Source organism: Hirsutella rhossiliensis, assembly GCF_020360975.1.
Source record: "Hirsutella rhossiliensis strain HR02 chromosome Unknown scaffold00007, whole genome shotgun sequence".
NCBI lineage: Eukaryota > Fungi > Ascomycota > Sordariomycetes > Hypocreales > Ophiocordycipitaceae > Hirsutella > Hirsutella rhossiliensis.
In genome coordinates, this window is record NW_025408673.1 from 201,975 (window position 1) to 226,717 (window position 24,743).

General features: G+C 58.7%; 7 protein-coding genes across 7 annotated transcripts; 3 read left to right on the forward strand and 4 right to left on the reverse strand.

Annotated features, from left to right (window-relative positions):
• Window positions 1-269: 269 nt before the first annotated feature.
• On the reverse strand, window positions 270-1,373 carry HRG_06784 (glycosyl hydrolase family 12 protein; the record flags this gene model as incomplete). The annotated part of the gene is made up of 4 exons (XM_044865255.1): window positions 270-516; window positions 569-996; window positions 1,051-1,106; window positions 1,169-1,373. The coding sequence occupies 4 exons, from the start codon at window positions 1,371-1,373 to the stop codon at window positions 270-272; spliced, it is 936 nt and encodes a 311-aa protein (XP_044719217.1).
• Window positions 1,374-5,614: 4,241 nt separating this feature from the next.
• On the forward strand, window positions 5,615-8,055 carry HRG_06785 (glycosyltransferase like family 2 domain-containing protein; the record flags this gene model as incomplete). The annotated part of the gene is made up of 3 exons (XM_044865256.1): window positions 5,615-5,941; window positions 6,035-6,739; window positions 6,802-8,055. 3 exons carry the CDS (start codon window positions 5,615-5,617, stop codon window positions 8,053-8,055), a joined length of 2,286 nt encoding a protein of 761 aa, XP_044719218.1.
• A 1,419-nt stretch (window positions 8,056-9,474) lies between these two features.
• Window positions 9,475-10,786, reverse strand: HRG_06786 (RNase H domain-containing protein; the record flags this gene model as incomplete). Its single annotated transcript, XM_044865257.1, has 5 exons — window positions 9,475-9,640; window positions 9,691-10,052; window positions 10,094-10,176; window positions 10,218-10,653; window positions 10,676-10,786. The coding sequence occupies 5 exons, from the start codon at window positions 10,784-10,786 to the stop codon at window positions 9,475-9,477; spliced, it is 1,158 nt and encodes a 385-aa protein (XP_044719219.1).
• Window positions 10,787-11,582: 796 nt separating this feature from the next.
• Window positions 11,583-13,283, reverse strand: HRG_06787 (amino acid permease domain-containing protein; the record flags this gene model as incomplete). The annotated part of the gene is made up of 3 exons (XM_044865258.1): window positions 11,583-12,551; window positions 12,596-13,149; window positions 13,226-13,283. The coding sequence occupies 3 exons, from the start codon at window positions 13,281-13,283 to the stop codon at window positions 11,583-11,585; spliced, it is 1,581 nt and encodes a 526-aa protein (XP_044719220.1).
• A 2,208-nt stretch (window positions 13,284-15,491) lies between these two features.
• On the forward strand, window positions 15,492-16,763 carry HRG_06788 (globin domain-containing protein; the record flags this gene model as incomplete). The annotated part of the gene is made up of 1 exon (XM_044865259.1): window positions 15,492-16,763. The coding sequence occupies one exon, from the start codon at window positions 15,492-15,494 to the stop codon at window positions 16,761-16,763; it is 1,272 nt and encodes a 423-aa protein (XP_044719221.1).
• A 516-nt stretch (window positions 16,764-17,279) lies between these two features.
• On the reverse strand, window positions 17,280-18,703 carry HRG_06789 (uncharacterized protein; the record flags this gene model as incomplete). Its single annotated transcript, XM_044865260.1, has 3 exons — window positions 17,280-17,782; window positions 17,927-18,622; window positions 18,676-18,703. The coding sequence occupies 3 exons, from the start codon at window positions 18,701-18,703 to the stop codon at window positions 17,280-17,282; spliced, it is 1,227 nt and encodes a 408-aa protein (XP_044719222.1).
• A 4,005-nt stretch (window positions 18,704-22,708) lies between these two features.
• HRG_06790 (major facilitator superfamily domain-containing protein) lies at window positions 22,709-24,690 on the forward strand (the record flags this gene model as incomplete). Its single annotated transcript, XM_044865261.1, has 3 exons — window positions 22,709-22,969; window positions 23,039-24,328; window positions 24,400-24,690. The coding sequence occupies 3 exons, from the start codon at window positions 22,709-22,711 to the stop codon at window positions 24,688-24,690; spliced, it is 1,842 nt and encodes a 613-aa protein (XP_044719223.1).
• Between the last annotated feature and the right edge of the window lie 53 nt (window positions 24,691-24,743).

Consider the following 24,743-nt stretch of genomic DNA (forward strand, 5'->3'; position numbering starts at 1 on the left):
CTACAACAACGACTCAGTTATTATTACTTAATACTGTACTCTCGGAGGCGGCGCGCTCCTTCGCCGTATGACATCTCTTGTCCACCTGAAATCAAGGATGCAGACCCAACTTCACCACGCTGCTGCAACGCAGGAGCAGTCACGCGACACAAACTCAATCAGAAGCCGCCATCGCGCCCCACGTAATAGCTCTGTTCAGGTCGCGAGGGCCTCGTCGCTTTGTTCATGTAATTCTTGAATTAGTCTACCTGGTATAATGTCATGACGCTTCAATAAATCCGGATATCTATTGACAATGATGGTACAGAAAATGTGACGGGCTTGTTAGAGTAGTATGCTTCGGAACCAAAACTGAAATAGCCCAGGTAGTCTGCCTTTTTGGGGTAGTTTGGCTCGTTGGACTGGAGAATCTCCTCGATGAGGGGCGAAATATCACCGTGAAAGTCGTGGGCAGTCTCGGTTGCCTTCCAGGTCAGAACGTGCTGTTCCCGGCCGTTACGGCCATAGTACAGGTTGCTGGAAACGGAGGTCAGCTGGTGAACGGAACAGGCAGATGGGGGAAGCGTACAATTTCGTCCCGTCCAAAGTCTTTGTCGTGACGGTGCCGTTGCCCTGGCCAATGGCAAACGTGGCGGGGCCAATAGCGGCAAACCACACCATGACTTCGTACTTTGCCTTTTCGCTGTCTGCGGCCCTTGACTTGTCGCTGTCTAGGAACATGTCGATGGCGACGTTGGAGTTTACGTTGGCGGCCGTGAGCTCGTCGACGCTCGTCGACGCGCCCGTCTTGTTGTCCAGTCGCATGGTCCACGCCATGTCGATGCCAATACTACTGACACTTTGGAGCTTGGCGGGGAGCACGTCGCCGTCGACCTTGATGTTGGGGAAGGCATGGACGGGTTGGTCGGTCGCCTTTGCTTGGGGATACTCCCAGACGACATTAAACTGAGGCGCCGTGGTCCCGGTCGCATAAGTCTGGTTGTTATAGGTCGTGACCTGGACAGGAGTCAGCGCGAGCGTGACGGGGAGCCGGCAAGGGCTTGTACTCACGTTCATGCACAAGAAGCCTGGATCTCCCTTGTTCCACGCCCACTGGTTGGGATTGACTGCAGGACTGGCGGTTAGCAAGGACAAGGCGACGAAAGGCGAACCGGCTGAGAAGACTCACGGGTGTATTCTTGACCCTTTGTTTCCGGATGGATACCAGTCGACTTTTGGCAGTACGTCTTCTCAACCCACTTGTTGTCGAGGGGTGGGACGAACAAGGGCGTCTGTCCCGAAGCCTGTCGATGGGCCTGGAGGCCGAGCAGGATGCCCAGCGTGGCGGCTATGGGCAGAGCCAGGAAGGCGACATTGACAAGCCAGCGGAACATGGCTGGTGCCGGGCGGCGCGAGGGTGCGTGGCCGCGTTGGCGAAAGAGGGTGCAGCAGAATGGACGTGGCAAGCAGCAAAGACGGTCTCTGGTTGATGGACGGATCGAGGAGCAATGAGTGAGTGTTGGCGGCCGTGTGTTGCGTTACGTGTTGCGTGTCGAGCTGAAGCGCGCAGAGGAAAAGCGAGTGAGTGGGCGCGAGCATCGACGGTTGGCAATTGTTGTTCGGGGCGGTCGTGTAAAGTCGCGATGGGCTCTGCCAAGGGGGGAAGATTGGGAGGCAGGTACTGTCAGGAGGAAAGATGCTTACTTAGTACAAGGGACTGGGGTGGGAAACCTAACGCGGGAGCTGAGCAGAAGTTGAGCCGAGCCTGTAGGCGCCCGGTATCTACTTACAGGCACTACCCGGGAGTTCAGGGGGGCCGGGGGGGTAACTGAAGGCGCTAGTACCCTTGGAGTGACTGTAGTATAATTAACTGATGGATTCAACCATACCAGGTACCTATGTAAGTACGTATGGCTGAAAGCAGTCGTAGACGTAATACAGGACGTGGACGATGAAGTGTCCACCGAGAAAAACAACCATCTACGGATCTGCAAATGTCAAGAGGCCACTACCTTATCAAGCCTCTAGTCGCTCTCCTCTCGTAGTGGGTAGCGCTTGACGCGGTGTGCATTCTTCCGTCGTTGCAGCGCGATGGAGAAATCATTTCCGTGTTTGTTTTGTGCGGTTTTAGGGGACATGGGTGGTGGCGTGGAATCAGAAGCTTCTCATCCTCGGCAGCCGTCAGTTCGAAGTACGTGGTCTCCGTGTTATTGACTGTGACTTCGTACTGTGCACCCACGCCAAGATGCACCGAGGATCCCCCCCCGAAAACATTCCACCCCTCCCCCACGTGCCACTGCCAAGGGGCGGGAGTCTCTGTTCTGTAGTTCTGTAAATAGTGTACTGTATGTACTCTGTACACGTTGCCTCATCCGCACGAGTCGTGCTCCTCTGGGCCTGGGCATTACCAGCTGCCTCGATAGACCAGGGGGAAAGGTGGCGATTGCGCTGCTCGTTTTCGACGCACATCTTCAAAGTGCTGGGCAGAGACTGAAATGTACTTGTAGGCAGAGAGAACCCTCAATGGCGGCCGGCCCGAGAGAGGGGCGTAAACGCACTCCACACGTAATCCACCCTGTCAGGGCGGGGGCAGAAGCCTTGGAGCACACGTGCACGGGTCGCTCCGTGGGCTGGCATACTTTGAGTAATCGTCCAACCAATGGCGATGAAGGCTCCCCAAGGAAGTGATGGGCATCTGGCATCCGCAAACATTGACCTTGTGCATGCGATATCGACTGCGCCTCACCCGTCACCAGCACCACCAGGGACTGCTGGCTGGGCTGGTCGGCCATCTCTGCGGTACCACTCCATGCCGCAACGTTGCCAAAAAGCACCTTACCTACAGCCTCCTACAACAACCCAAGAAGCGTCCACCGCGTGCTGACTAGTAGTAGTGGTTTGTACAGTTGTGGTCGCTAAAAAGGGAGGCTGTTGGCATTTGGAGGCAATTTTGGCCCGAGCGGAGCCCCGGGGCGTAGTCGGGCGCTAAAACAGCCCGCAAGAAACAGTGGGGGACGAACGGTACAGAGTGCTTTGTACCCACGATCATTGTTGCCGAGGTCACTTACTCTAAGGTAGAGTACCGATGTACTGTACACACTGCCTCGCAAAGACCAACAACAGTCAATGATGGTTGCCTCATCGGCAATCGGAATTGCTCCAACCAACTGTAGGGCTAGTGGCTGCCGCGTTTGTAGTCGCCACTCTGCCGAGACACAATATGGTCTTTGTTGCTGTTTAAGTGCTTGGTGGCCAGATGGACGGGCAAAAACGGCTGGGCCGAGACAGGCTGCCTTATCACTCCTCTGTTAAACGAGCCGGCGACGGCATGACATGTGAATGTAGGCCATTTGTGCGTACACATGTGTGTTGTGCTTGAACCCGTAGCACAAACGCTGCACTGTCCGTTTTTGGCTCGTGCTTCGGCCTCCGGCTCCCTTTGCCGAAAAAGACTAGATTATGCAAGGCATTAACTGCAGGGATGGATAACGGGCGGCCCAAGGCAGTGGAGTTGCACGAACCAACGGGCCTCGTCCCGGGCAGGCGTGGATAACAGGTTGACGCTTCACCGAGCGCGTCTCAGACGTTAGCAGGAAAGGAACAGCTTAATTAGTACCGGCACTGTTTTCAGAGCCGGGGCTTACAGAGGTCGTCTGGTGGAGCGGTCGACAAGCAGCAGACGAGATGTGCAAAACCGCTCGCTTGCATTGCGTTGCTCCGTTGCGGGTAGTTTGAGGCAATGCTGCGACGGTTGCCCAGTCTTGACGTCTTGCAATAGTCCATGGGCAGGTGCGACTGGAGGAGAAAGGGAGGCAGCAGCATGCGCCCGGGCGCTTGCGGCGAGAGGAGCCAGGCCGATTACCCACCGTCAGCCTAGTGGCTCCTGGTTGGTGGGTCGGTCCGGCGAGCCAGCCAAGAGACAGGTTTATGGCTGGCGGGGCCCGGGGAATAAACTAAAAACAGACAGCGAGACCCACCGAATAAGGGGCCGAGTCGTCGCATCGTGGCTTTGCATTTTTCACAGTGCAAGATACAAGATGCCATCGACGTCAACACAAGCAAAAGGGGGGCAGAGCCAAGCCTCTCCGCCAAGAGCGGCAGCGGCCAACGGACCAGACCAACGTACCAGACCAACGTCTTTGCGGCGTGACGGTTTATCAGCAGTGGTTGATGGCTCTGGCTACAGCATTTTGCTTCCACGGCGTGTTTAGCGCCCGACATCAAGGGGTCCGGTTGCACAAATCTCTATTTTATGCGTCCATGACGGAAGGGGAGTACGACTCTCAGCTGCCTGGGGCACACCTTGTCTGGCGCACGGTGGCCAATCAAGACAAAATAAACAATCGCGCTCATGATAGCTCGCATGCACCCTCTGCCGAGTCACAGCACGGCCGTCTGTACAGTGCAATCTGTCTGGTCGCCGACAATCTCGAGGGTTCTTCGTATAAGCACAAGGGTCCAAGTCAGCAGCGGGTCGCTGGTCGGGCTGCGTTGTGCCTGCCAGTACCGCGGTCACAGCACTGGGCAGTTCTGCCTGTTTGACGAGATGCCACGACCACAGCGCCACGGCTCTTTACAGAAACAATCTCGCAAGCATGCCGAAAAGAAACACAATCGGCGCTGTTTGTGGGCGGTTTACTCAGGAATGCCGACTCCAGTGCTCCACCACGAGGTTTTTGGCAAGGGGGGCGTGGCTTTGGCTCGTGCGCAATGGGAGACCCTCTGATCTACACGCCTACCAGGGGGGTCCTTGTGCCTCCCGCCCCACCCTGGGGCCCGCCTAGCACAAACGCGCGCTACCGTGCGGGAGACCAGACGACCGTGGCTCTTGCCAGCGCCTAGGCTCGGCAGGCCTTGGAAGCACCTGGACGCTCAGGGGAACTCGAAGCTTGCTCCACGGGGCACTGCTCGCGTCGGATGCCTCGCCGCAAGCATGAGCCTTGCAAACCATCGCAAACACAGAGTCGTCCATGTAGGGCTGCCCGCTGATGGGCGTCGGATGCGGTCGGTAGCCGGACGCACGCAGCGAGCTGCCCGCCACCTCTGTTCGTGTTCGTCAGGTGACCTCGAGGCATGCAGGCTCGGGGGAGACTAGAGAGATACCTGCATTGGCCATGGCATGGCGCCGTAGTAATTGGTGTGCTGGGGTTCATTCTGCCATCAAAATAATGGCACGCGTGCCTGGAATTGCTCCCGACAAGGTACTCCGTACAGTACCTCCAGTATTGCATGACCGTCCCTATTGTTCCATGTATAGTACACCGCCCAATAATTACCCTTTTGCTTCTGTTGTCCCAGCTGCCTCTTTTCCTCTCCCCCCTGCCTCGGCCTGTGTGCCTCGATTTCTTTCTCTCTCCCCCAAATTCTCTCGCTTCCAACTCTACCTGCTGTGCTTCTCTCCTTGACATCCGTCCTCCCACACCGAGGCTACCCACGCCTGCACATCCAGCCCTAACCACCTTCACTCGTTTATCCGCCCTCGGCCAAACGCCTTGAATGACTGCACCTTCGGCTCGGCAGGTTCCCAGTCGTCCTTGCTCTCGACCCGTGCCGCTCGCTCACCACCCTTCGGACGACCGTCTCAACTCTCGGTGACCAAGGCTGAACAAGACGCTCGACAGTCCGCCCTTCCACCATGAAGAGCCATCCAGCAGAGGAGATGCTGGAGATCGGCACCTTCCAGCGCCGGAACCAATCCTCTCCGTCTCCAGACTATCACCAGTTCTCGCGACCGTTCCCCGCCAACCCGAGGCCCGTTTCTTTCCAGGCCTCCGACGACAACTCGTCGCCCGACTGGCCTCCCTCAGCCACGGCAAAGTCAGACTCCCAGACGCTGGTCGACAGCCCCCAAGAGTCCCGCGCCAGCTTCCGATCATGGAAAACGGGCCAGCAGACGCCCGTCGATATGAACGGCTCGACCAGGTTCCTGCCCTTTGCTGACTCGGGCCCGTCAACTCCCATGGTAAGCATGGCCAGCCCTGTGCTGCGTTGGAGCCCTACAACCGAGCTACCTCCTCCTGGATGAATTTGTCGACTGACCCGGCTCTCGCCTCAGAACCAAAGCAGCATCAGTCTCGCCGGCCTCCTTCAAAATGCCGCCTCGCAGCCTGGAAGCAAATCTTGGGCAGAGAGTGACGAGTCCATAGCCGTTCTGCATAAGCGCGATGACGCTGACATCTGGCGTGGCTGGAAGCGGCACCTATTTCGCTTCGTGCCCGTCCTCACCTTTCTCAACACCGGAATCTACCTGGCCTACCTCGCCCTGCGCATCCTGTGCGTCATCTGGGCCCAGCGAGTAAACCACACCGTCTACGCAGCCGCCTGGGTCTTCATCGGCGTCGAAATCGCCGTCGCCGTCCCCTCCCTTATGCACAACTCGTGGACCATGTGGTCTATGAAGAAGCGCACCCGCCAAAAGCTCAGGCTAAAGGGCTACGATGTCCCGACCGTCGACGTCTTTGTCACATGCTGCGGCGAGGACGACGAACTTGTCATGGACACGGTCCGCGCCGCCTGTGACCTCGACTACCCCTATGACCGATTCAGGGTCGTGGTGCTCGATGACGGGAAATCGGCCAGCCTCGAGACCGCCATCGCCCGGCTGGCCATGAGCTATCCCAACGTCTACTACATGGCTCGCGAGAAGATTCCCGGCAAGCCGCACCACTTCAAGGCCGGCAACCTTAACTACGGCCTCGAGCAGGTCAGCCTGCTACCTGGCGGAGCTGGCCAATTCATGGCCGCGCTGGATGCCGACATGGTTTGTCTCGCGCACCTTCTCGTCTGAGACCGCATCCATGCTAATCACTGGCATCACGCTAGATTCCTGAACGCGACTGGCTCCGAGCCGTCCTCCCTCATCTCTTGGCCGATCCCAAGATGGCGCTCGCTTGCCCGCCGCAACTGTTTTACAACACGCCACCTGCTGACCCACTCGCCCAAAGCCTCGACTTCTTCGTCCACGTGATTGAGCCCATCAAGGATGCGCTCGGCGTCGCCTGGTGCACCGGCTCTGGCTACGTCGTGCGTCGTGATGCGCTCGACGACATTGGCAACTTTCCCCTGGGCTCCCTGGCCGAGGATGTCGCGACGTCGACGCTCATGCTGGGCAAGGGCTGGAAGACGGCCTACGTCCACGAGCCTCTGCAGTTTGGCACTGTCCCTGAAGACTACGGCAGCCATCTCAAGCAGCGAACGCGCTGGGCCATCGGGACTGTCGACACGTCGTTCAAGCTCAACTTTTGCCTATGGGGAGACAAAGTTCGCCAGATGGGGTTTGCCCAGCGCTTCTCGGGCTGCCTCTACGCCACGCTCAGCTTGTATACCATTCTTCTCACGGTTTCGCTCTTTGCCATTCCCATCATCCTCGTCATGGGCAAGACGCTGGTTGCCTACGCCACCAACGACCAGCTCCGGTGGCTGATTCGACTCTGTTTCGCGGCCACCATTTCTAACCGTCTTTGCGAGTGGGTATTGTCCGTTCCCGCTGGCTACCACACGGGGCAGAGGAGTGCCCGGTACCAGTTGTGGATGTCGCCCTACATTGCTCTCTGCATCATCCGCTCCTTCATCCTCCCTCGCTGGCTCGGCGGCCAGGTCCAGGCCTTCAAGCCAACCGGGTCTCTGGCCTCGGCGCTGAACGAGCGCGACCCCCTGAGGAAGAAGAACATGATCCGCCGGTTGTGGGCCATTCTCATCAACTACATGGGCATTTTCCACCTTGCCTTTGTCTACCTCACCCTGGTTGGCGTGGTCATGACTTCTTTCCGCTGCTTCGTCGTCCAAAAGACGACCAAGGAAATCCTGCTCTGTTTGGTGACGCACGCCTTTTGGCCGCCGCTGACCTTTTTGTTCATCTGCAACTCTCTCTGGGTCCCCGTGGCCTACGCCATCGACCCACCGATGATGCCGGATCGAGAGCAGCTGCTGGATCGTGACCCCAAGACAGCCGTCGCCCATCCTACGGCGAAGAGCAAGAAGATTGCGTTTGGCGGCCAGGCGGCTTGGTTCGAGCTCGAGCTTACCACATCGACGCTGTACACAGCATTCATCTTCGTTCTCTCGTTCATCTTCTGAGGCGGCTCGTCTTGGGCACTCGACGCAGCACTCGCTGCTTGATTAACTTGAATACAACACAATGGAATCGACGCCAGCGAGTACGTAAAGTGGCCTCGATGCACCCTCGCACCTCGTCCTTGGTCATCTCGGATCATGCTCGCTGAGTTGGGTGACTGCACGGCCCAACGGCAACGGCTAGCTGCCATGGCGAGGGCGCGATGATGAACAGGCGCGCGTCACCACTCGTCTCGACCTGGTATCACGATGGCGATGAATGCGGGCCCCCTTAGGCGGGTCATGTTGAGGCTTCAAGAGCGGGCGTACACGGATCATCTTATTTGGACATGTGGGCAACATGCAAATGGGAGAGTCACGGGCGGTCAGAGACTCGGAGTATTGACGCATCGATAAACTAATCGGCCACGGGGGTTAGTTGCTGGTATTTCTCGGCTTGCATTTACGCCACGGAATTGGCCTGTAGCATTACTGTTAGATAATGACTGCGCTCATGTGTATAGACTTTTTCTTTATGTAAATAGTCTTATTCTTGAGTTGTGATGGATGCCTGTGTCTGGCAGGGTAATTGCGTATGCGTGCTTCATAGGGTTCGATGTCTTTGATTACAGTAACGTGAGCCAGAACGACCGTGAAGGGAGGTGACAATGGCTTGAAGAAGTTGATGCGATGCTGGATAAGGGCCGTGCGGGAATTGCTGTTCATGTCGAAACAGCACTACAACATACGGAGTACGTGTATGAGTAAGTCACGGTTGATATTTGGCGCCTGGTACTGGGCGACGAAAGGGAACGCGACTCCTTGGATATTTCTCGTAATAACTTAGCGGGGCAGTGGGATGGGCATTGAGGGCCAGCTGCCGTTGAGAAGGTATCACCTTTTCGTCTTACGTTTGTTTCGATACACTTTCCGTAAGTAGCCGTGGACAAATGCTTCCGAGGGGTTATAGACAGGTGAGTTGCTCTAAGCTCTCTCGAAAAGACCGGAAGAAATCGCAAGTATTTAAAGCTATATATGCATGGACATGCTTATTATTATTATTATTATTATTATTGTATTTTCCGTCCAGCGACCTTTAGGTCGCTCAGGTCCCCGAGACGGGGCACAGGACGTGCTGAGCTGCTGGAAGTCTACTATCGCGGAGTAGGCCCACAATACGCGAAACGAAACGAGTACCAATCCGCGTCTTCTGCCCCTTCCACAGAACGTAAACAATCCACCATTCAGCATTTCATCGGCTCAAAGGCGCTTCTTTGCTCAGCCTGCTGCCCGTCAGCGGGACGTTCAGGCGCGACAGCCATGTCTTTCGTTTTGGCCTCACAGGGCCGGTTCCGGAGCACCCTCCGCCCGGCCGAGTCGGGTAAGAGAAAATGGGTGTGTGTGCAAACAAAGGGAAGGAAGGAGGAAAGCGGTTGCTGCCGCCTAGTGGCGAGGGCAGATCGTTCCAAAGAACGAGCTTGCCTTCGCCACCTTGACGAACTGGTCGAAGTCTCTGCCTATTGCTCGGTTGACCGCCGCGCTCGGTGAGGTGCCAACCTCATCCGATGTCGCGGCGCGATCTTCCGGCAATAGAAGAGATGCTTTGGTTCTTTTCGTCGACCACATGAGCACGTCAGTCGCGCATCGTCGTGGTTCAACCTTTCGTGGTAATCAGCGAAGTCCCCGTGGTGGGTTCTTGCTGCGAGCAGATGGTGGAGCAGAGGTCGTGGAATGGTAAGTTCTGGCGGGCAGCCAGTCGTGGCATCGAGGTCGAGGACCCTGTACTGTTGGGGTGCAGAAACTTCCCACCAGGCTTTGAATGCGTCTTTTGGTCGCTGCCTAGCGACCTTGCGCAGATATGCCAGCGTCGGGAGAGCGTCTGCAGGCTCGGGTTGAGAGGTTCCTGCCTTTGCTAAGGCGTCTGCCTGCTCGTTACCTGGGATGTTGGTGTGGCCGGGGATCCAGCGGATCTCAGTGGCACCATGTTCTGCGGCCAAGGCCTGGAATTCCAGGAACTCCTTCTGGGAGAATCTGACGGCATGCCTTGAAGACACGTCGCGACCGCGAGGTTATCGAGGCATACGACAATCTGGTCTGCAGCCGGGAGGCTCAACGCAGCACGCAGACCCTCTAGGAGCCTCTCGCCTCGGCATCAAAGACCTCAGCAAGCCCAAGACGGCCGTTACCGCTGAGGACGGTGAGTCCATCCTGATGTACCGCATAGCCGTACCCGCGGCTCCTCCGGGAGAGGATCCGTCCGAGTAGACGATTGCTGTCCGTGGAGCAACTGATTGGAGCCACTCGCCGAAGTTTGCCGCCGATTCTTCTTTCGGCGCAGTTTGCAAGGTCCACGCTGGTCGCTGGCGAACCTACGTGCGAGAAGGTCTGGCCTGGCGCACCTTGGGAGCAGCTCGTCAGTGCGACGCAGTCTGGTCCGGAAGGTTGTCGTGGACGCTGGTATTTTAACTTAATGGCCCTGTTGATGACAGGGGCCCGGATCGCTTCGTTCGCACCGCAAGCGGTGCGCGCTTCGTCGAGGACTTGAGACGGGCTGCGAAGCGCGTTCGACACGCCTGGAGCAGGTGCGAAACTGGCGGTATGCCCGCCTCCCGGTGCCTGGCGCTGAGCGGCGTCGTCTTCAGACCGGGAGGATGGCTCGCATGGCCGTGTTGAGCGACTTGTCCATCCGCCGGATGAGGTGCCGTATTCTTGATGGCCCTTCCTTTGCCGGCTTATTCCATCGCGGGCAGGTCATGCCCGGGTACCACGCCTCTGCCCCAAAGAACAATTGCGGCTCGATGCAGGCGCGGACGGCTCTCCGGACCGCACCTGGTAGGGGGCTGCATGGACATGCGCCTCCAACTGGCCAGTCCTACAGGGTAGCGGCTCCAACGTCGAGCTGCTTCCGGCACCAAAAGATGATGCAGTCCGCAAACAGCGGCCGTCGCCGCACCGCGCAGTCATGCCAAACCTCCCACTATCTGTTGTCTTATTCGGATCGCGGCAAGGGCATCAGAATGTCTTGGGTTCCGTGCTCGAGGGCAGCGCGGCTGGCGGTCGCGCGTTGGCCACTCCTCCGATGGCCGAGTACTTTTTCCCATCACTCTTCGCGAGTGAGTGTCTGCTTGGGAGGAGCTGCTGCTGCTGCTGCCGCCCTGCGGTGATGCTGCTTGCCCTCTCCTGCGGCCGTCCACCGCCAAGAAGGGTTTCATTGGAATCCAAGACCTCTGGCCGTGGCTGCCGGCATTCACAACTGGTCGGGAGACGGCAGAATCACGCTTGCCATGATACACTTCGCTTCCTGGTATCAAAATCGATTTAAGGTCGAGCTCGGCGACATCAGGACGGAGCGAGGCATGAAATGGCGCTGGGGAGCTATCTCGATGGCGGATTTGGAAAACAGTCAGGATTTCGACTAGGACGCGTAAATGCAGCTTCAAGCTGGGCCTGGCCTTGCGGGCTTGTGTAAGTGTCTTTGTCTTGCAGGGTGCAGACAAGAGGGACTGTCGTCGCTAGCTCAGCATAACATGCCAGAGCCAGAGACCCAGAGCTCATGCAATCCAGAACCAGATCCTCTCGAGCACGTTTCTTGGTTTGATGACCCTCCAAGTCGGCTCGAGGCGGTCAATCTCGGCCTTGCCTGACCAAATGTCCATATTGGAGAGGCGCACAAACCTGGTTCCCTTGGCCAACTTGTAACCGAGGAAGAGGGAGAGGAAGATGAGAATGTTGACGTAGGGGGGCAGAAACGTCTTGGCGCCGAATTTGCCGGGGAAGAAGGCGTCGAAGCCGTTGAAGAGGGCAGCGGTGAGGCAGAAGACGAGAGAAAACCATGCCAAGAAGGGCTGCAGGGGCGCCGTGTAGGGAAGAGTGTCGCGCTGCACGCCGTGGTGGCGCAGGCCGCAGTAAAATTGCAGGTACGTCCAGCTAACACTCGCCCAGACGACGAGGATGCTGACGGCGCTAATTTGGCTGAACCAGAAGAAGACGTCGGCGGAGCGGTTGCTGAAACTGAGGTAGGCGAGGCAGCTGACAGCCGAGGTGGCGAGGACGCAGGCATAGGGCACCCCGAAGCGCTCCCGGCAGAGAACGGAGGGTGTCTTGCCGTCGAGGGCGGCCGAGTAGAGGATGCGCGTCGAGGCGTAGAAGAAGGAGTTGCCGGCGGACCAAGCCGAGGAGAGGATGACGGCGTTGATGACGGACGGGAGAGTGGCGATGCCGGCGGTGTTGATGGCAATGGCAAAGGGGCTCTGGGCGGCGCCGGAGGCAGAGCTGCTGATGGCATTGAGCAGATTGGGGTCGCGCGACGAGACGCACAGGCCGACGAGAAAGATGGACTGGACGTAAAAGACGGCGATGCGCCAGAAGACGCGGCGGACGGCCTTGGGGATGTTGCGGCGCGGGTTCTCGGTCTCGCCGGCAGCCACGACGACCATTTCGCTGCCGCCGTACGAGAAGGTGACCTGCGTAAAGACCTTTACAAAGGCGAGGAAGCGGCCGAGGGCGCCGGGGCGCAGATACTCGTTCATGGGGCCGGGTCTGCGCCGGGAGGCGATGCGCCGACGGCGATGAGGAGCATGAGGACGATGAGGCCGACGATGGTGGTGATTTTGACGGCGCCAAAGATGAACTCGGCCTCGCCGTAGAAGCGCACGGGCAGACAGTTGACGGCGACGACGGACGCGAGACCGATGGAGACAATGGCGGCGGGCGGCAGCCGGGCAGCCGGGTGCCAATAGTCGACGACGACGGCGCAGGCTGTCGGCTCGACCGAGACGCCCATGGCGAGCCGGTACCAGTAGTTCCAGGCGAGGGCGAATCCCAGGGCCGGGTCGACGTAGCGGGCGGCGAAGACGGGGACGGCGCCGGGCACGGGCAGCCACGCGGCCATCTCGCCGAGGCTGCCCATGACGCAGTACAGGTTGGAGCCCGTGACGGCGTAGGCGACCAAGGCCGACAGCGAGCCGGCCAGGGACAGCACCTGGTCGCTGCCGACGAACAGGCCAGTGCCTATGGCGCCCGAGAGTGCGATCAGCTGCACTTGGCGCGACTTGAGGCGCCGCTGGAGGGTGCCGAGGTGGTCCGGGGCCGGCGACTCGCCCGCTGCCTCGACCTTGTCTATGCCGTCGGCGCCCGCTCCGGGTCCGGATCCGGGTCCGGGGGGGCCCACCGACGCCTGGTCGTCATGACGGACCACGCCGTCGTTTCGGCCCCGTGCCCTTGTTGCCGAGCTGCGCCGCGCCTTGTGCCATGGCGGCGGCCGCGGGGTCGCCGATGTTGATTTGCGCGGAGAATGTCGGCGCTCTTCTCTTGGCTCCTTTTATTTGAGACGTGGTGTCGGTCTGCTGATGACGGCAGAGCATCTCGAAAAGGCCTCGACCCCGCCCCTGGAGGCATCCAAACACAACCATGGCCCAATGGAGGCTGTGGAATTATCGTCTTGGCGTCCGCCATGTCCCAGGTGCGTAACGTAGCACTCGACATGCTGCAGGCGCTCCCTCTCGCCGCTGCCCGGGACTCGGCAAGCGAACTTGGCGGATGATGCGGTGCTGGTTACACGCGACGACAACAGGTAACAGGCCTCGGTGCCATGTCAGTGTGTCCATCTCTGGGCGAGACTGCCATCAACCGACCCCCGTGTGCTCGTCTCGCCAAGACAAGGGGGCAGATCAGCCTTGGCCATGACATTTAAAGTACTTGTTGCAGGTAGAAACGAACTCCGGTACGTGCGGTGTTGACGTGGCGAAGCAGCCCAGCCTGCAAGAGACGACAGTTGTGTCTGGTCGGCCTTGGCTCTGTAATGTATTGGACAAGACATGAGATTGGTCTCGGCCATCGGTGTTGTATGCGCAAGAGGGCAAAATCTCCCCCCCTTTTCCATCGGCCCACGGAGATGCTGTAAACGCAGCGCGGTGCTTGAAACGCGAATCCAATCAATCCGTGACTTGGAATCGGGGCTTTTCTATGCGGATGATCTGGACGGTGAAGAGGCATTAAGCGGGAGATGCCGGGTGCGGAGCAAGCCGGAACGAGGGCTTGGGTGACTGCCGGATAAGCTCGAAACGGCGGGGCCGAGTGGGCTCTGAGCCTGGGGTGAGTCGGCCGGCCGCCAAGAGTCAGGGCGGTAAAAGGCAAGAGTCGGCATGAGAAATGGAGCCGATGTCGTTGCTTCTACGAAGTAGGTCTTGCAGATGATTGCTGGCTGGAGAGACTTGAGGCGGTGCAACGGGAGTAAAACCCGCATCTGATAAACCGAGAAACAAAGTCAAATTCTTGCCATCGTCTTGGCCACGTCACTTTGCGGGATGCCGCCGAGGGAGGCATCGTCAGGTCACAGGTGGTCCAAACGGGTGGGGGGGGCGGTTGGCTCCGGCCGGGACAGCCAGCAGCCTGAGGAAGATGAATGGATTTGTATTTGCACTATTCAGTGCCCAATGAGGCGCAACACTTCTGATTCAGGACACTCGGATTGGTGCGCTCCTGACGGACAATCCTTGCTTAATAGCCCAGTAGCCCAATCAGAGCGCTGGCAGATGAGCCCTTCCCTTCCCCTCGTCTGTCCTGGTGTCACGTCTTGGCGGCATGGAGAAGGAACAAGCACAAGACGGGTCACGTCCGGAAAGTTGTCCGGCTGCAGAGGCTCATGCACGCATGACGGACCCAAAAGCCTTCGGCAGGTGGGTTTATGCTTAAAGCAAACGAGGGCTGTCTGTGAGGCCAATTACTGATGACACGACCACACACGCTTACTTTGGACCTTGGATGGCAAACTCTCAGCCCTTGCCTGGCTTTGGCCCAAAGACACCAAGTCCATAACTCGAAGCTCAGCAGCCTCTGAGGGACCACTGGAGGACGTAGGGAGCGAGGAAGAGGGCCGAGGAAAAAGAAGGGGCCGTGGGCACTGCGATCCGGTTCTTCCCTTGCAAAGCCGCATGACACGAGCCCACTCGCCGCCCGCTTTTTGCCCTCGCTCGACTCTGTAAGAGCCCCGAGGAAATGCAGGTGCCAGAAATCGACTCAGCACGCCGTAATCGACAACGGAGAAGCGGCCGTTTCAAAACGCTGAGGCCTGCATCTCCGCTTCTCCGGATGGCGTCGCGTGGCACCATGAGTGGGTGCTGCACGACGCGTTTCTGTAACATGCTTTTACTCTGTCCTTGGACACAAGTATATAATACAAATACGTACGCCGGCCAAGGTCCGGTGGCTTGTCGGGTATGAATGCATGCGTCCTCGTGTAACCCTTTTGGCATCCTTCTTCGTTCACTCCTGTCGCGAGTGGCCGTGGCGATATAGTATTATTACGAGCCGTCGTCAGGCAGACCACTCCTTCACCCCCGTGTCCAGAGCCGTCACCATCGCCTTCCTGCCTTGTTGCCAATAAAAGAAAGCCGAACAAGAGTCCGGGAGGAAAAGAAAAGAAAAAGAAGAAGAAGGCGACGAGAAAACAGTCCACCAAAATGGCCCTGACCGCCGACCAAATCGCCCTTGTCAAGTCGACAGCCCCCGTCATCAAGGAGCACGGCAAGACAATCACCACCACCTTCTACCAGCGGCTGCTGAGCGCGCACCCGGAGCTCAAAAACTACTTTTCGCTGCGCAACCAGCAGTCGGGCGCGCAGCAGGCGGCCCTGGCCGACGCCGTCTTCGCCTACGCCGCCTTCATCGACGACCTGCCGCGGCTGGCCGGCGCCGTCGACCGCATCGCCCACAAGCACGCCTCGCTGTTTGTGCGGCCCGAGCACTACCCCGTGGTCGGCGAGTTCCTCGTCGCCGCCTTTGCCGAGGTGCTGGGCGACGCCCTGACGAGCGACGTGGCCGAGGCCTGGGTCGCCGCCTACGCGCAGCTGGCCGACGTCTTTGTCCGGCGCGAGAGGCAGCTCTACGACGAGACGGCCGAGTGGCAGGACTGGCGAGCCTTTGCCATTGTGCGCAAGGAGCACGAGGCCGACGACATCCTCAGCCTGTACCTGGAGCCCCGGGACGGCCGCCCGCTGCGGCGCTACCTGCCGGGCCAGTACGTGTCGGTGCGGATCCCCATCCCCGAGCTGGGCGGCCTGTTCCAGTGCCGGCAGTTTAGCCTCAGCACGGCGCCCGACGAGGGCATGCGGCAGTACCGCGTCTCGGTCAAGCGCGAGCAGACGGTCGACAACGCCTCGGTCCAGGACCTGGCCGACGGCAAGGTGCCCGGGCTCATCTCCAACAAGCTGCACCGCGAGTACGCCGAGGGCGCCGAGGTGGAGCTGAGCCCGCCCCGGGGCGAGTTCTTCTTCGACGTCGCCGCCGCCGGCCCCGCCGCCCCCGTCGTGCTGCTGTCCGTCGGCGTCGGCGCCACGCCGCTGCTGTCCATCCTCGAGTCCATCGTCGGCTCCGCCACCCAGGCCTTGCGCCCCGTCAGCTGGGTCCACGCCGCCCGCCGCCCGGGCGCCGTGTGCTTCGCCAAGCCCGTCGGCGAGATTGCGTCGCGGCACGCCAACGTCCGGTCCCTCGTCTTTGTCAAGCACGCCGACAAGCAGGCCCACCGGCCGGGGCGCGACTACGACTTGGAGGGCCGGCTGAGCATGGAAAAGGCCGAGGCCGAGGGCCTGCTGCACCTGCAAGACAGGTCGGCCGGCTACTACATCTGCGGGCCCGAGGAGTGGATGGTGCAGGCGAGGAAGTGGCTCCAGGACCGGGGGGTCGCCCGGGAGCGCGTCTTTGTCGAGCTGTTTAGCACCGGCGAGGTGCATTAGGCGGGATGATGGAAAGAAGCAAGGACGGACACATGTGTCCAGAGCAATGGGTAAAGAAGACAGGGGGCCATGGGAGGAACGGCCAAGAGACGTTGACCATGACGAGACTGGGTAGGTAGGTAGGTAGGTAGGTGGATTTTGACCCTGGCTGCTTCTTTGCGAGGTCCCTATGCGCCCTCATTATAAAATAACATGCTCTCTGCTTCGGCCTGGGGCGCTGAAAATTCAATTGCCAATCCCGCATAGAGCATGCTATCGTGCTGGACTTTGGTAGAGGGGGTCAATAGGGAGTCAGGCAGGTTTAGTCCTGCTGAGGACAGCCGAGCCCAGTGGGCCCAAGAGCCGGAAAAGGGGTCTGCCGGGCCAAGAGGACACTCCTAGCAGGGACGAGCGGGGGGCGTGACTTGTGTACGGGAACGTCTCAAATATCTTCTTTTGCCTAGTCATTTGAGGTATCTGTATCTCTGCAAGGCGCCTCCTCTTCCCGATAGATAGACCAAGACATGCACCACTAAATTATTTCCGACTCGGAGTGATGGCATCCTCAGCTAGAGGATCCTCAACTTCCATCCCCGTTGCTCCAGGCGCTTTTCCAGTTTCATCGCTTGTAGCCGTTGATTCGGAAAGCTGTGGCCCATTGAGCTCGGAGTTGAAAGTCGCATCAGCGGCAGGGCCCGGAGAATTTGTTCGCGCCGCTCCATCCGCCTTTCCAGCTTCCTCGCCTCCAGCCGATGCCTTGGCAGGCGTGGCAGCGTCCTCGTTGCTCGGAGCTGGTCTTCCTGCAAGCTGTGGCCCCCCGGGTTGGGTGTTGGTGCCGATGGTGCCTCCGACGCTGGTGCCGAGGGGTTTGCTGGTGCCGAGGGTTTTGCTGTTGCCGAAGACATCGGCGAGGACTTCTGCACTGGACATGTCTGCTCCCGTCGCTCCAGGCGCCTGTCCAGCTTCCTTGCTTGCTGCCGGTGCTTGAGCAGACTTAGCAGCGTCGCACTGTCCACCCTTCTTGACAGCACCAGCTTTGGCTGTGCCACTAGCCGTCTTCGGGTCCCCGGAGTTCAAAGGAAGAGGTCCTTGGGGGGAAGGAGAGACGCCGGCAAGGGATGCGCCGGCTTGCTCTGCCTTTCTATCCGTCGCCGTTGCAGCCATATCTTTTTTAGCTTCCTTACTTCCGTCCAATATCTTGTTAGCAATAGTAGGCTTGGCACCGCCACAGCTTCGATTCTTCTTGACAGTACCAGCCTTGGCTGTGCCATCAGCCGTCTTTTGGTCCCCGGCGGCATCAGAAAGGCCGGCGACGGCAGGAGAGCCCATTAATTCCTTGTTGCCACCCTGGCTAATAGGCATGAGATTGTGTTTGCCGTTGCCTGGAGAGGCGGCGGCAGGAGAGGCAGCGGCAGGAGAGCCCATAATACCGTCAGTGCCAACTGGGCTAAACTGAGGGTTGTGGACAGCAGAGGCGACGACAGGAGAGGCGGCGACAGGAGAGGCGGCGACAGGAGTGGAGGCGGCAGGAGAGGAGGCGGCAGGAGTTCCGGCGTCTTGCTCTGACGCTGCAGCCCCAATTACCGACATATTTTCCTCTCCCTCTGCATCCTCATTCACTCCAGAGTCGAGCTGTTCATCACTCTGCGCAGTTTCCGACACAGCTTCCACTCCCTGGACCTTGCCGCTGGCGCGCTCTGTTCCCATCGGGGGGGTCGAGGACACCTCAGCAGCCGGGTCTGCATCCTGCCGCTTATCAAAGCGCTCAAAGCCTGGGGGGGCCTGAGCCTGCTTGCTAGCTAGACCAGTTCGGGCCCGCAGGCCGAGCTCATCCCTGTGAATGGTCGGGGCGGCCTGGAGACCTTGAGCAGCCAAGGCGGCTAATAATTCTGGTTAGCGAGGGGGTAGCAACACAGATTTCAATACGACTTACCGGCCACGAGAGAGGCGAAGCGAACCATGTTGATTGAATGTATGAAAGGAGAATGCTTTGGTAGAGAGGAAAGTCGGTAGATGGACGTGGAAGTAAAATCCGAGTAGAGGAGGAATGACAGGAGTTAATAGCCTAGAAGACTGGTGTCTGGATACCGTAGAAGCTGGTGTTGGATGCTGAGCTTTCTGAGTTGATGCCAAAGACCGCTCGGGCCCCCTCTCTTATAGTTTTGGGCTAATCACATTTCATGGCCATCTTTCACGCTCTCTTGCAATATACGAGTCAATGACGAGCAGGCATCACAATGTAATCAGTCACTAATTACTACTTGCATGCGTTCCCGAACACTATAACACTCGCCTGTGTCTGAAACGCGCCGACGTTGGTAAGGCAGCCCTCTCTCCACTGCCCTGTGCCATCCGTATGTAAATCAGATGAAATAAGGACGGGATACTAGCCATGCACCGTACGCGTCATGCAATGCCAAGTGTTGAGCGATAGGGGCATCCTCCTTGTTGTTCTTGGGCCTCTCCTACCTCATGTTAATTCTGGGGCACTCTACCAATCAACAGCCACCAGGAATACGTTTGTGAAGAAGTTGGACGTAGCAAACTTTACCATCGCTGGAGAGAACATAGATTATGTCCTCGTAGCCTCTGCCTGGTTGTCCATCATCTTGTCCTGTTTTCTGAAATATAGTCGAGCTCGGGCTACGAGCTCGGAAAGGTAATAGACGAGACACGTGTGCGAATATCATCCATCGTTCGAGTAAATATCTTAGTTCTAGACTACAATAGGCAAAGCTTACAGATGGAGTAGTCGCCCTCGATGCTTGATTGTGGGGCTAGATCCGAATTGTATGCTTGAGTCTCCATAATCCGTCAAGTCAGTCGTGTATATTCATTATGTATTCCCATTTTCTATCGCACGCCTTCTACCAGGCTACAACTACTTCGCTCGATCCTAACATCCTAACATGCATATCACCTGTATCTCAGGTTGCCCAAGCAGCGCCTAAGCTGGCCAAGTCACTATAGTGCAAGGAGGTGGCTCAGTTCTATATTACAACATACCAATCCTTCTTGTACGTAACTACATTGACCACAGAAGCCTCACTCGGCATAATCTGCTCCCCTGATGCCAAGCGACGACGGTTTTATGGCCGCCTCTTTGAATAGCCACGTTTGAAATTACATGTTTTACTGGTCTCAGAATTCGCGTCACGTCCTGCTAATTTACAGACAGGTCCGCCCGATTTTGCGGGACCCTAATGGCACCTCGAACACATGTCCCCAACGGCTGGAAATGGCGAACATAAGCTCGAAAGCTCGGATAGATACGATATTGGGGAAGCCCGCGTTGATTGCGAAGCACGATTGCGGCGTATAAGCGAACCATGCCCTTTGAGTGGAATGGAATGCGCTGGACAGCTTGGAACGGTATACTCGATCTGCCAGGGGTTCGCTACTCGGCTTACTATTTCACCAGCTGCACTCGTCGTATAATCTCTCTGCTCTCTCGAGTTGTCGCGCATTGAAGCAGTTGAATTGGGCCCCCTCGGAATGGGCCAGTTCCACGCACGGGATCCATAGGAAAATCAAGGCGCATGGCGAGGATACGCTGGAGTCGTGACCACATGCTTTCGACCAATGGGAACGCAGACAAGGGATCCCGCAAGCCAGCCCGTGGGATAGATGGTGTTGCGCCCTCGACATGCCCCAAAAGGTGTGCCTGGTTCCCAGAAGAGCATAGGAAGTTCATTTCTTGCATGACAATCACGACGTTGCTTGCATGGCAATGTGCATCTCCGTAATGCTTCTCACGAATATCATTGAGACGTGTCATGTGCTGTACCAGGCGCTACTCATGACAGCTGTTGTGCTGACTGACGATCGCTAGGGTCTGCCTATCCTGACAGCCGTCCCGCCAAAGGCCTTTGTCCATCCGGTTCATCCGTGTGATCGTTGATGATCCGACCATCCTGATTCCACCCTGGGTTCTGTTTCAGCCAGAAGTTTAGAACTCCGAGAATCCGCCGCCAGAATGCGCCATCCTTGGTGCGGCATTATACGACTGCGGATGCGCAAGTTGCAGAGTGCCTATGCCCAAGGCTGTAGTTGGACCAAACTCGTGTGCGTGCAGACTCTGCCAAGTAATGACCCTGCAAGCGTCTACGCTCTCCTAGTAGTTTCGGTTAACAGGGACTTGTCCTGGTTCAACCGGCAAGCTTCAAGCATTGGATGCTTTGCTTATGGATCGTGAGGGAAGCGCAGCCCGCCAGTCGGCTGCTGCATAGTGGACTCTTACTAGTTCCCTCCTATTAGTCATGACGAATTGAAGACATAGTTTTGGACATGTCCCCATCTAGGACAGCATCATACGCGCCGCGTGCCGCGGAACCGGCCCGGGGCACCATGGTGGTCTATCGGACTTCACCCGCGGCCATTTATGGTGGAATGACAATGGGGCCGAACCCATGTCGCCAAGATGCAAATGCAAAGACATATTCCATCTGTAAGTTATTGCCCGACTCCTGGTCCATTGAGTCATGTCGTACAGCATGGCTCGAATCAGCGCCAAGGTATCTCACAGCAAGCGATAGTAGGAAAGATTGGCGCCAAGTCGTGGACAGTAAACATCACTATAATAGAAGTCCTAGCAAGTTGGGCCTATACAAATAGCTACGAGGCTGTCGCAACTGCTTATTGCAGACGTGGTCCGTACCTACGTTGTAGCAACGTACTATGGGGCCCGTGACTAGAGACCGGCGTTACGACAGCCAAAGGGCTAGAGTCCTGTGTCCATGAGGCCAGGTGGCCATTCGTCTACAAGGCACCCTGAGCAGACGCATCTCTGTAAAGAGAGGCAGGAGGATTCAGCCCCCAAAACGATTACTATGCAACTACAGCGCCCCTGAGCATGAAACCGTTGGATCCCTGTGGTAAAGGGATGGAGACGATTCGTGACAGTGGATTTCTAAAAAAAAAAAACTCCATCTAATCGGGGTCCCCTTTTCCGGGAAGGACAGCTTCGAGAATAGGGATGGATGTAGAGTAAGCTGGGCTCCCATCCTCGAGTCTGGCCTTAGCCAGCGCTCGTGATTATCCTGCTCGTAATAGGGCGTGCAACATTTTCAAGCTGGCGAAATTCATACAATTCAGTACACGTATTCTTGCTGCTCTGACTCTCTGAGACTGACCACACGGGCCAAACCATGCAGCTCATCGAAGACGCACGGCACACGTTTCATACCGAGAACTCGAAAAGCAACTTGCTCTGTGGCTGATGCTTTCTGAACGACATATACTCTGGGAATGAACGCACGCCATCCTCTGAATTGTGACGTGGATTCCTCCAACAACCGCGGCTTAATTATTTCGTCCTCCCGATTTTAACCAAAAGCTGTTCTGAGACTGATATGCGCCCGCACTACAGTTATACAGTACGTAATTATACGATTAATAATTAAACTCCCTCTCCAAGTAAGTAGCCAGCGGCAAAAACAAACTCCGTCGCCGCCAAAAAGAGGCTTGTTTGGTGCATTTCGGCCCGCCATGATGACGTCGTCGATGCATGCCAGCGCGTCTATTGTGCCGTGGCGCGGGTGCTCAGGGGACACGCCACGTCCCCCTCCCAGCCTGTGCTCCGTGCTTCTCGCCAGCCGAATAGACCGAACGGATTGCTGCCGAAAAGAGAGCGGGCAGATTGGTCGGGCTGGTTGCTGCGGGCCGTCACTGCAGGCCGTCACCAATCCAAGGGAGGGGGAAAAAGAAAATACGAACCTCGGAGTTTGCCGCCAGCCGAAAACCTCCATCAACGTCTGGTCATCCGTCATCCCGCCATTGTCACACGCTCGCCGACGCTCGAAGTATGCCGCGGCCGCCTCGGCGCGTCAACCTCTGCCGCTCCGCTCGCTGCCCGTCGTTGCTGCTGAAGTGCTGAAGGAGGACAAAGGCGCGCTCTGACGGCCGACACCGCAACTCAAACGACGACAAGAACCAGAAGCGCGAGTCACCGAGGGCACGAGGACCCAATGGCCCGGGCCAAGACGACGCCCGCCGAGGCCGAGGGCTCCGGCCGCCCGCCGCCCCGGGCCGCCGACCGCACCCTCTCCTCCGGTTCCTTCCACGCCGGCGCCCCGATCCCGACCCTCGCTTCGGCCCTGCGCCGCGCCCCGACACACCGCTACCAGACCTTCCCCACCAAGCCGCCCAAGGCGCCCGTCGACCGCCGCCGCCGCCGGTCCTCGGCCTCGACCTCGTCCGACTCCACCTCGTCGTCGTCGTCTTCGTCGGCATCTCCAGCCTCGCGTCACTCGTCCTCGGCCTCCTCGTCGACAGACTCGTCAGACTCGGCCTCGCAGCACGACCAGACGCCTCTCCCCGTGCGCCAGCTCCTCCTCCTCGCCCTCCTCTCCCTCTCGGAGCAAACCGCCCTCAACTCCATCTCCCCTTACCTCCCCGGGATGGTGTCGTCGATGCCCGGCGTGCCCCCGGGCCAGGGCGGCCTATACGTCGGCATCCTCGCCAGCGCCTTTGCCCTCGCCCAGCTCTCCACCAACCTGCTCTGGGGCTGGGCCTCGGACCTCGTCGGCCGCAAGCCCGTCCTGCTCGCCGGCACCGCCTCCCTCGCCGCCTGCTTCGCCGCCTTTGGCCTGTGCCGCCGCTACTGGCACGTCGTCGTCGTCCACGTCGCCATGGGCCTGCTCAACGGCAACGCCGCCTGCGTTCCTACGGTCCTTGGCGAGGTCACCGATCGCTCAAACCAGAGCAAGGCCTTCACCTATCTGCCCGTCATCTACTCCCTTGGCGGCATCACCGGCCCTGCTCTCGGCGGCCTCCTCGTCGGGCGCATCTTCGGACCCCAGTACCCATATCTCGCCCCCAATCTCTTCGCCGCCACCTTGCTGGCCCTCAGCGTCGTCGTCGTCGGCATCTGGTTCCGCGAGACCCTCGACCAGAGCGGCGTCGGGCCCTGGAAGCCCCTCTGGATCCGCCGACTCTCCTCCTGGCTCCGCCGCCCGGGCCGCCCCAAGCTCAACAGGAACTCGTGGAGTACGCGCTGGCCGCAGGGCCATGCGGACCACCGACGGCCCCTGCTCTCGCCTCCGTCCCCCTCCTCGTCTGCTGACAACGACGACGACGACGATCAAAACGACGTCGCCGCCGCCATCAATGTTGACGACGACGACGAGCTCGACAAATCCGGCTCCGGCGGCCACAAGCCCGTCTGGAGAGACCTCCTCAACCACACCACCATCACCTTGCTCGCCACCTACCTCGTCTTCCAGCTCTCCAACATCAGCTTCAACAGCTTGTACCCCATCTTCGCCGCCGCCCGGCCCCCCACGGGCCGCCAGCTCGGCCCCGGCAACATCGGCGTCAGCCTCAGCCTCGCCGGCCTCGCCACCATCATCTTCCAGGCCTTTCTGTACCAGCCCCTCCAGGCCAAGATGGGCAACCTTGGCACGTACCGGTTCGCGCTGCTCGGCATCGCCGTCAGCATGGTTCTGATGCCCTGGGTCGGCTATCTCGACGACGACCCGCCCCTCGGCATCGGGACTGGCCGGCTGTGGCTGTACGTGGAGCTTGGACTTGTCCTCATCCTCAAGAACATTTGCGCCGTTGGCGGCTTGTCGAGCGTGATGCTACTGGTAGGCCCCCCTCCACTCTCGCTACTAATGACACGGCCAGCTCCAACGCACTGCTGACATGCACCGGACAGATCACAAACTCAGCCCCCTCCCACGCCAGCCTCGGTACTCTCAACGGCGTGGCTCAGACCCTTTCCGCCCTGGGCCGTAGCTTTGGGCCCTTTGTCTCGGGCGGCCTCTTTACTCTGTCCATCAACGTCCGCCCCAAGGGTGAGGCCCTCGCCTGGAGCGTCTTTGGCGGCCTGGCCCTCGCCGGCTGGGTTGGCTCCATGTTCATCCGCGGCGTCGGCCTCGAGAGTGAGGACTGGGAGGGCGGCGACGAGGACTACGACCAGCCAGACCGCCGTAGTGGTTCCGTATAGGCAGCCGTTCTCCCGATCCCATGCCCGTCGTCTTTTGGGCATCGGGGAGCTTG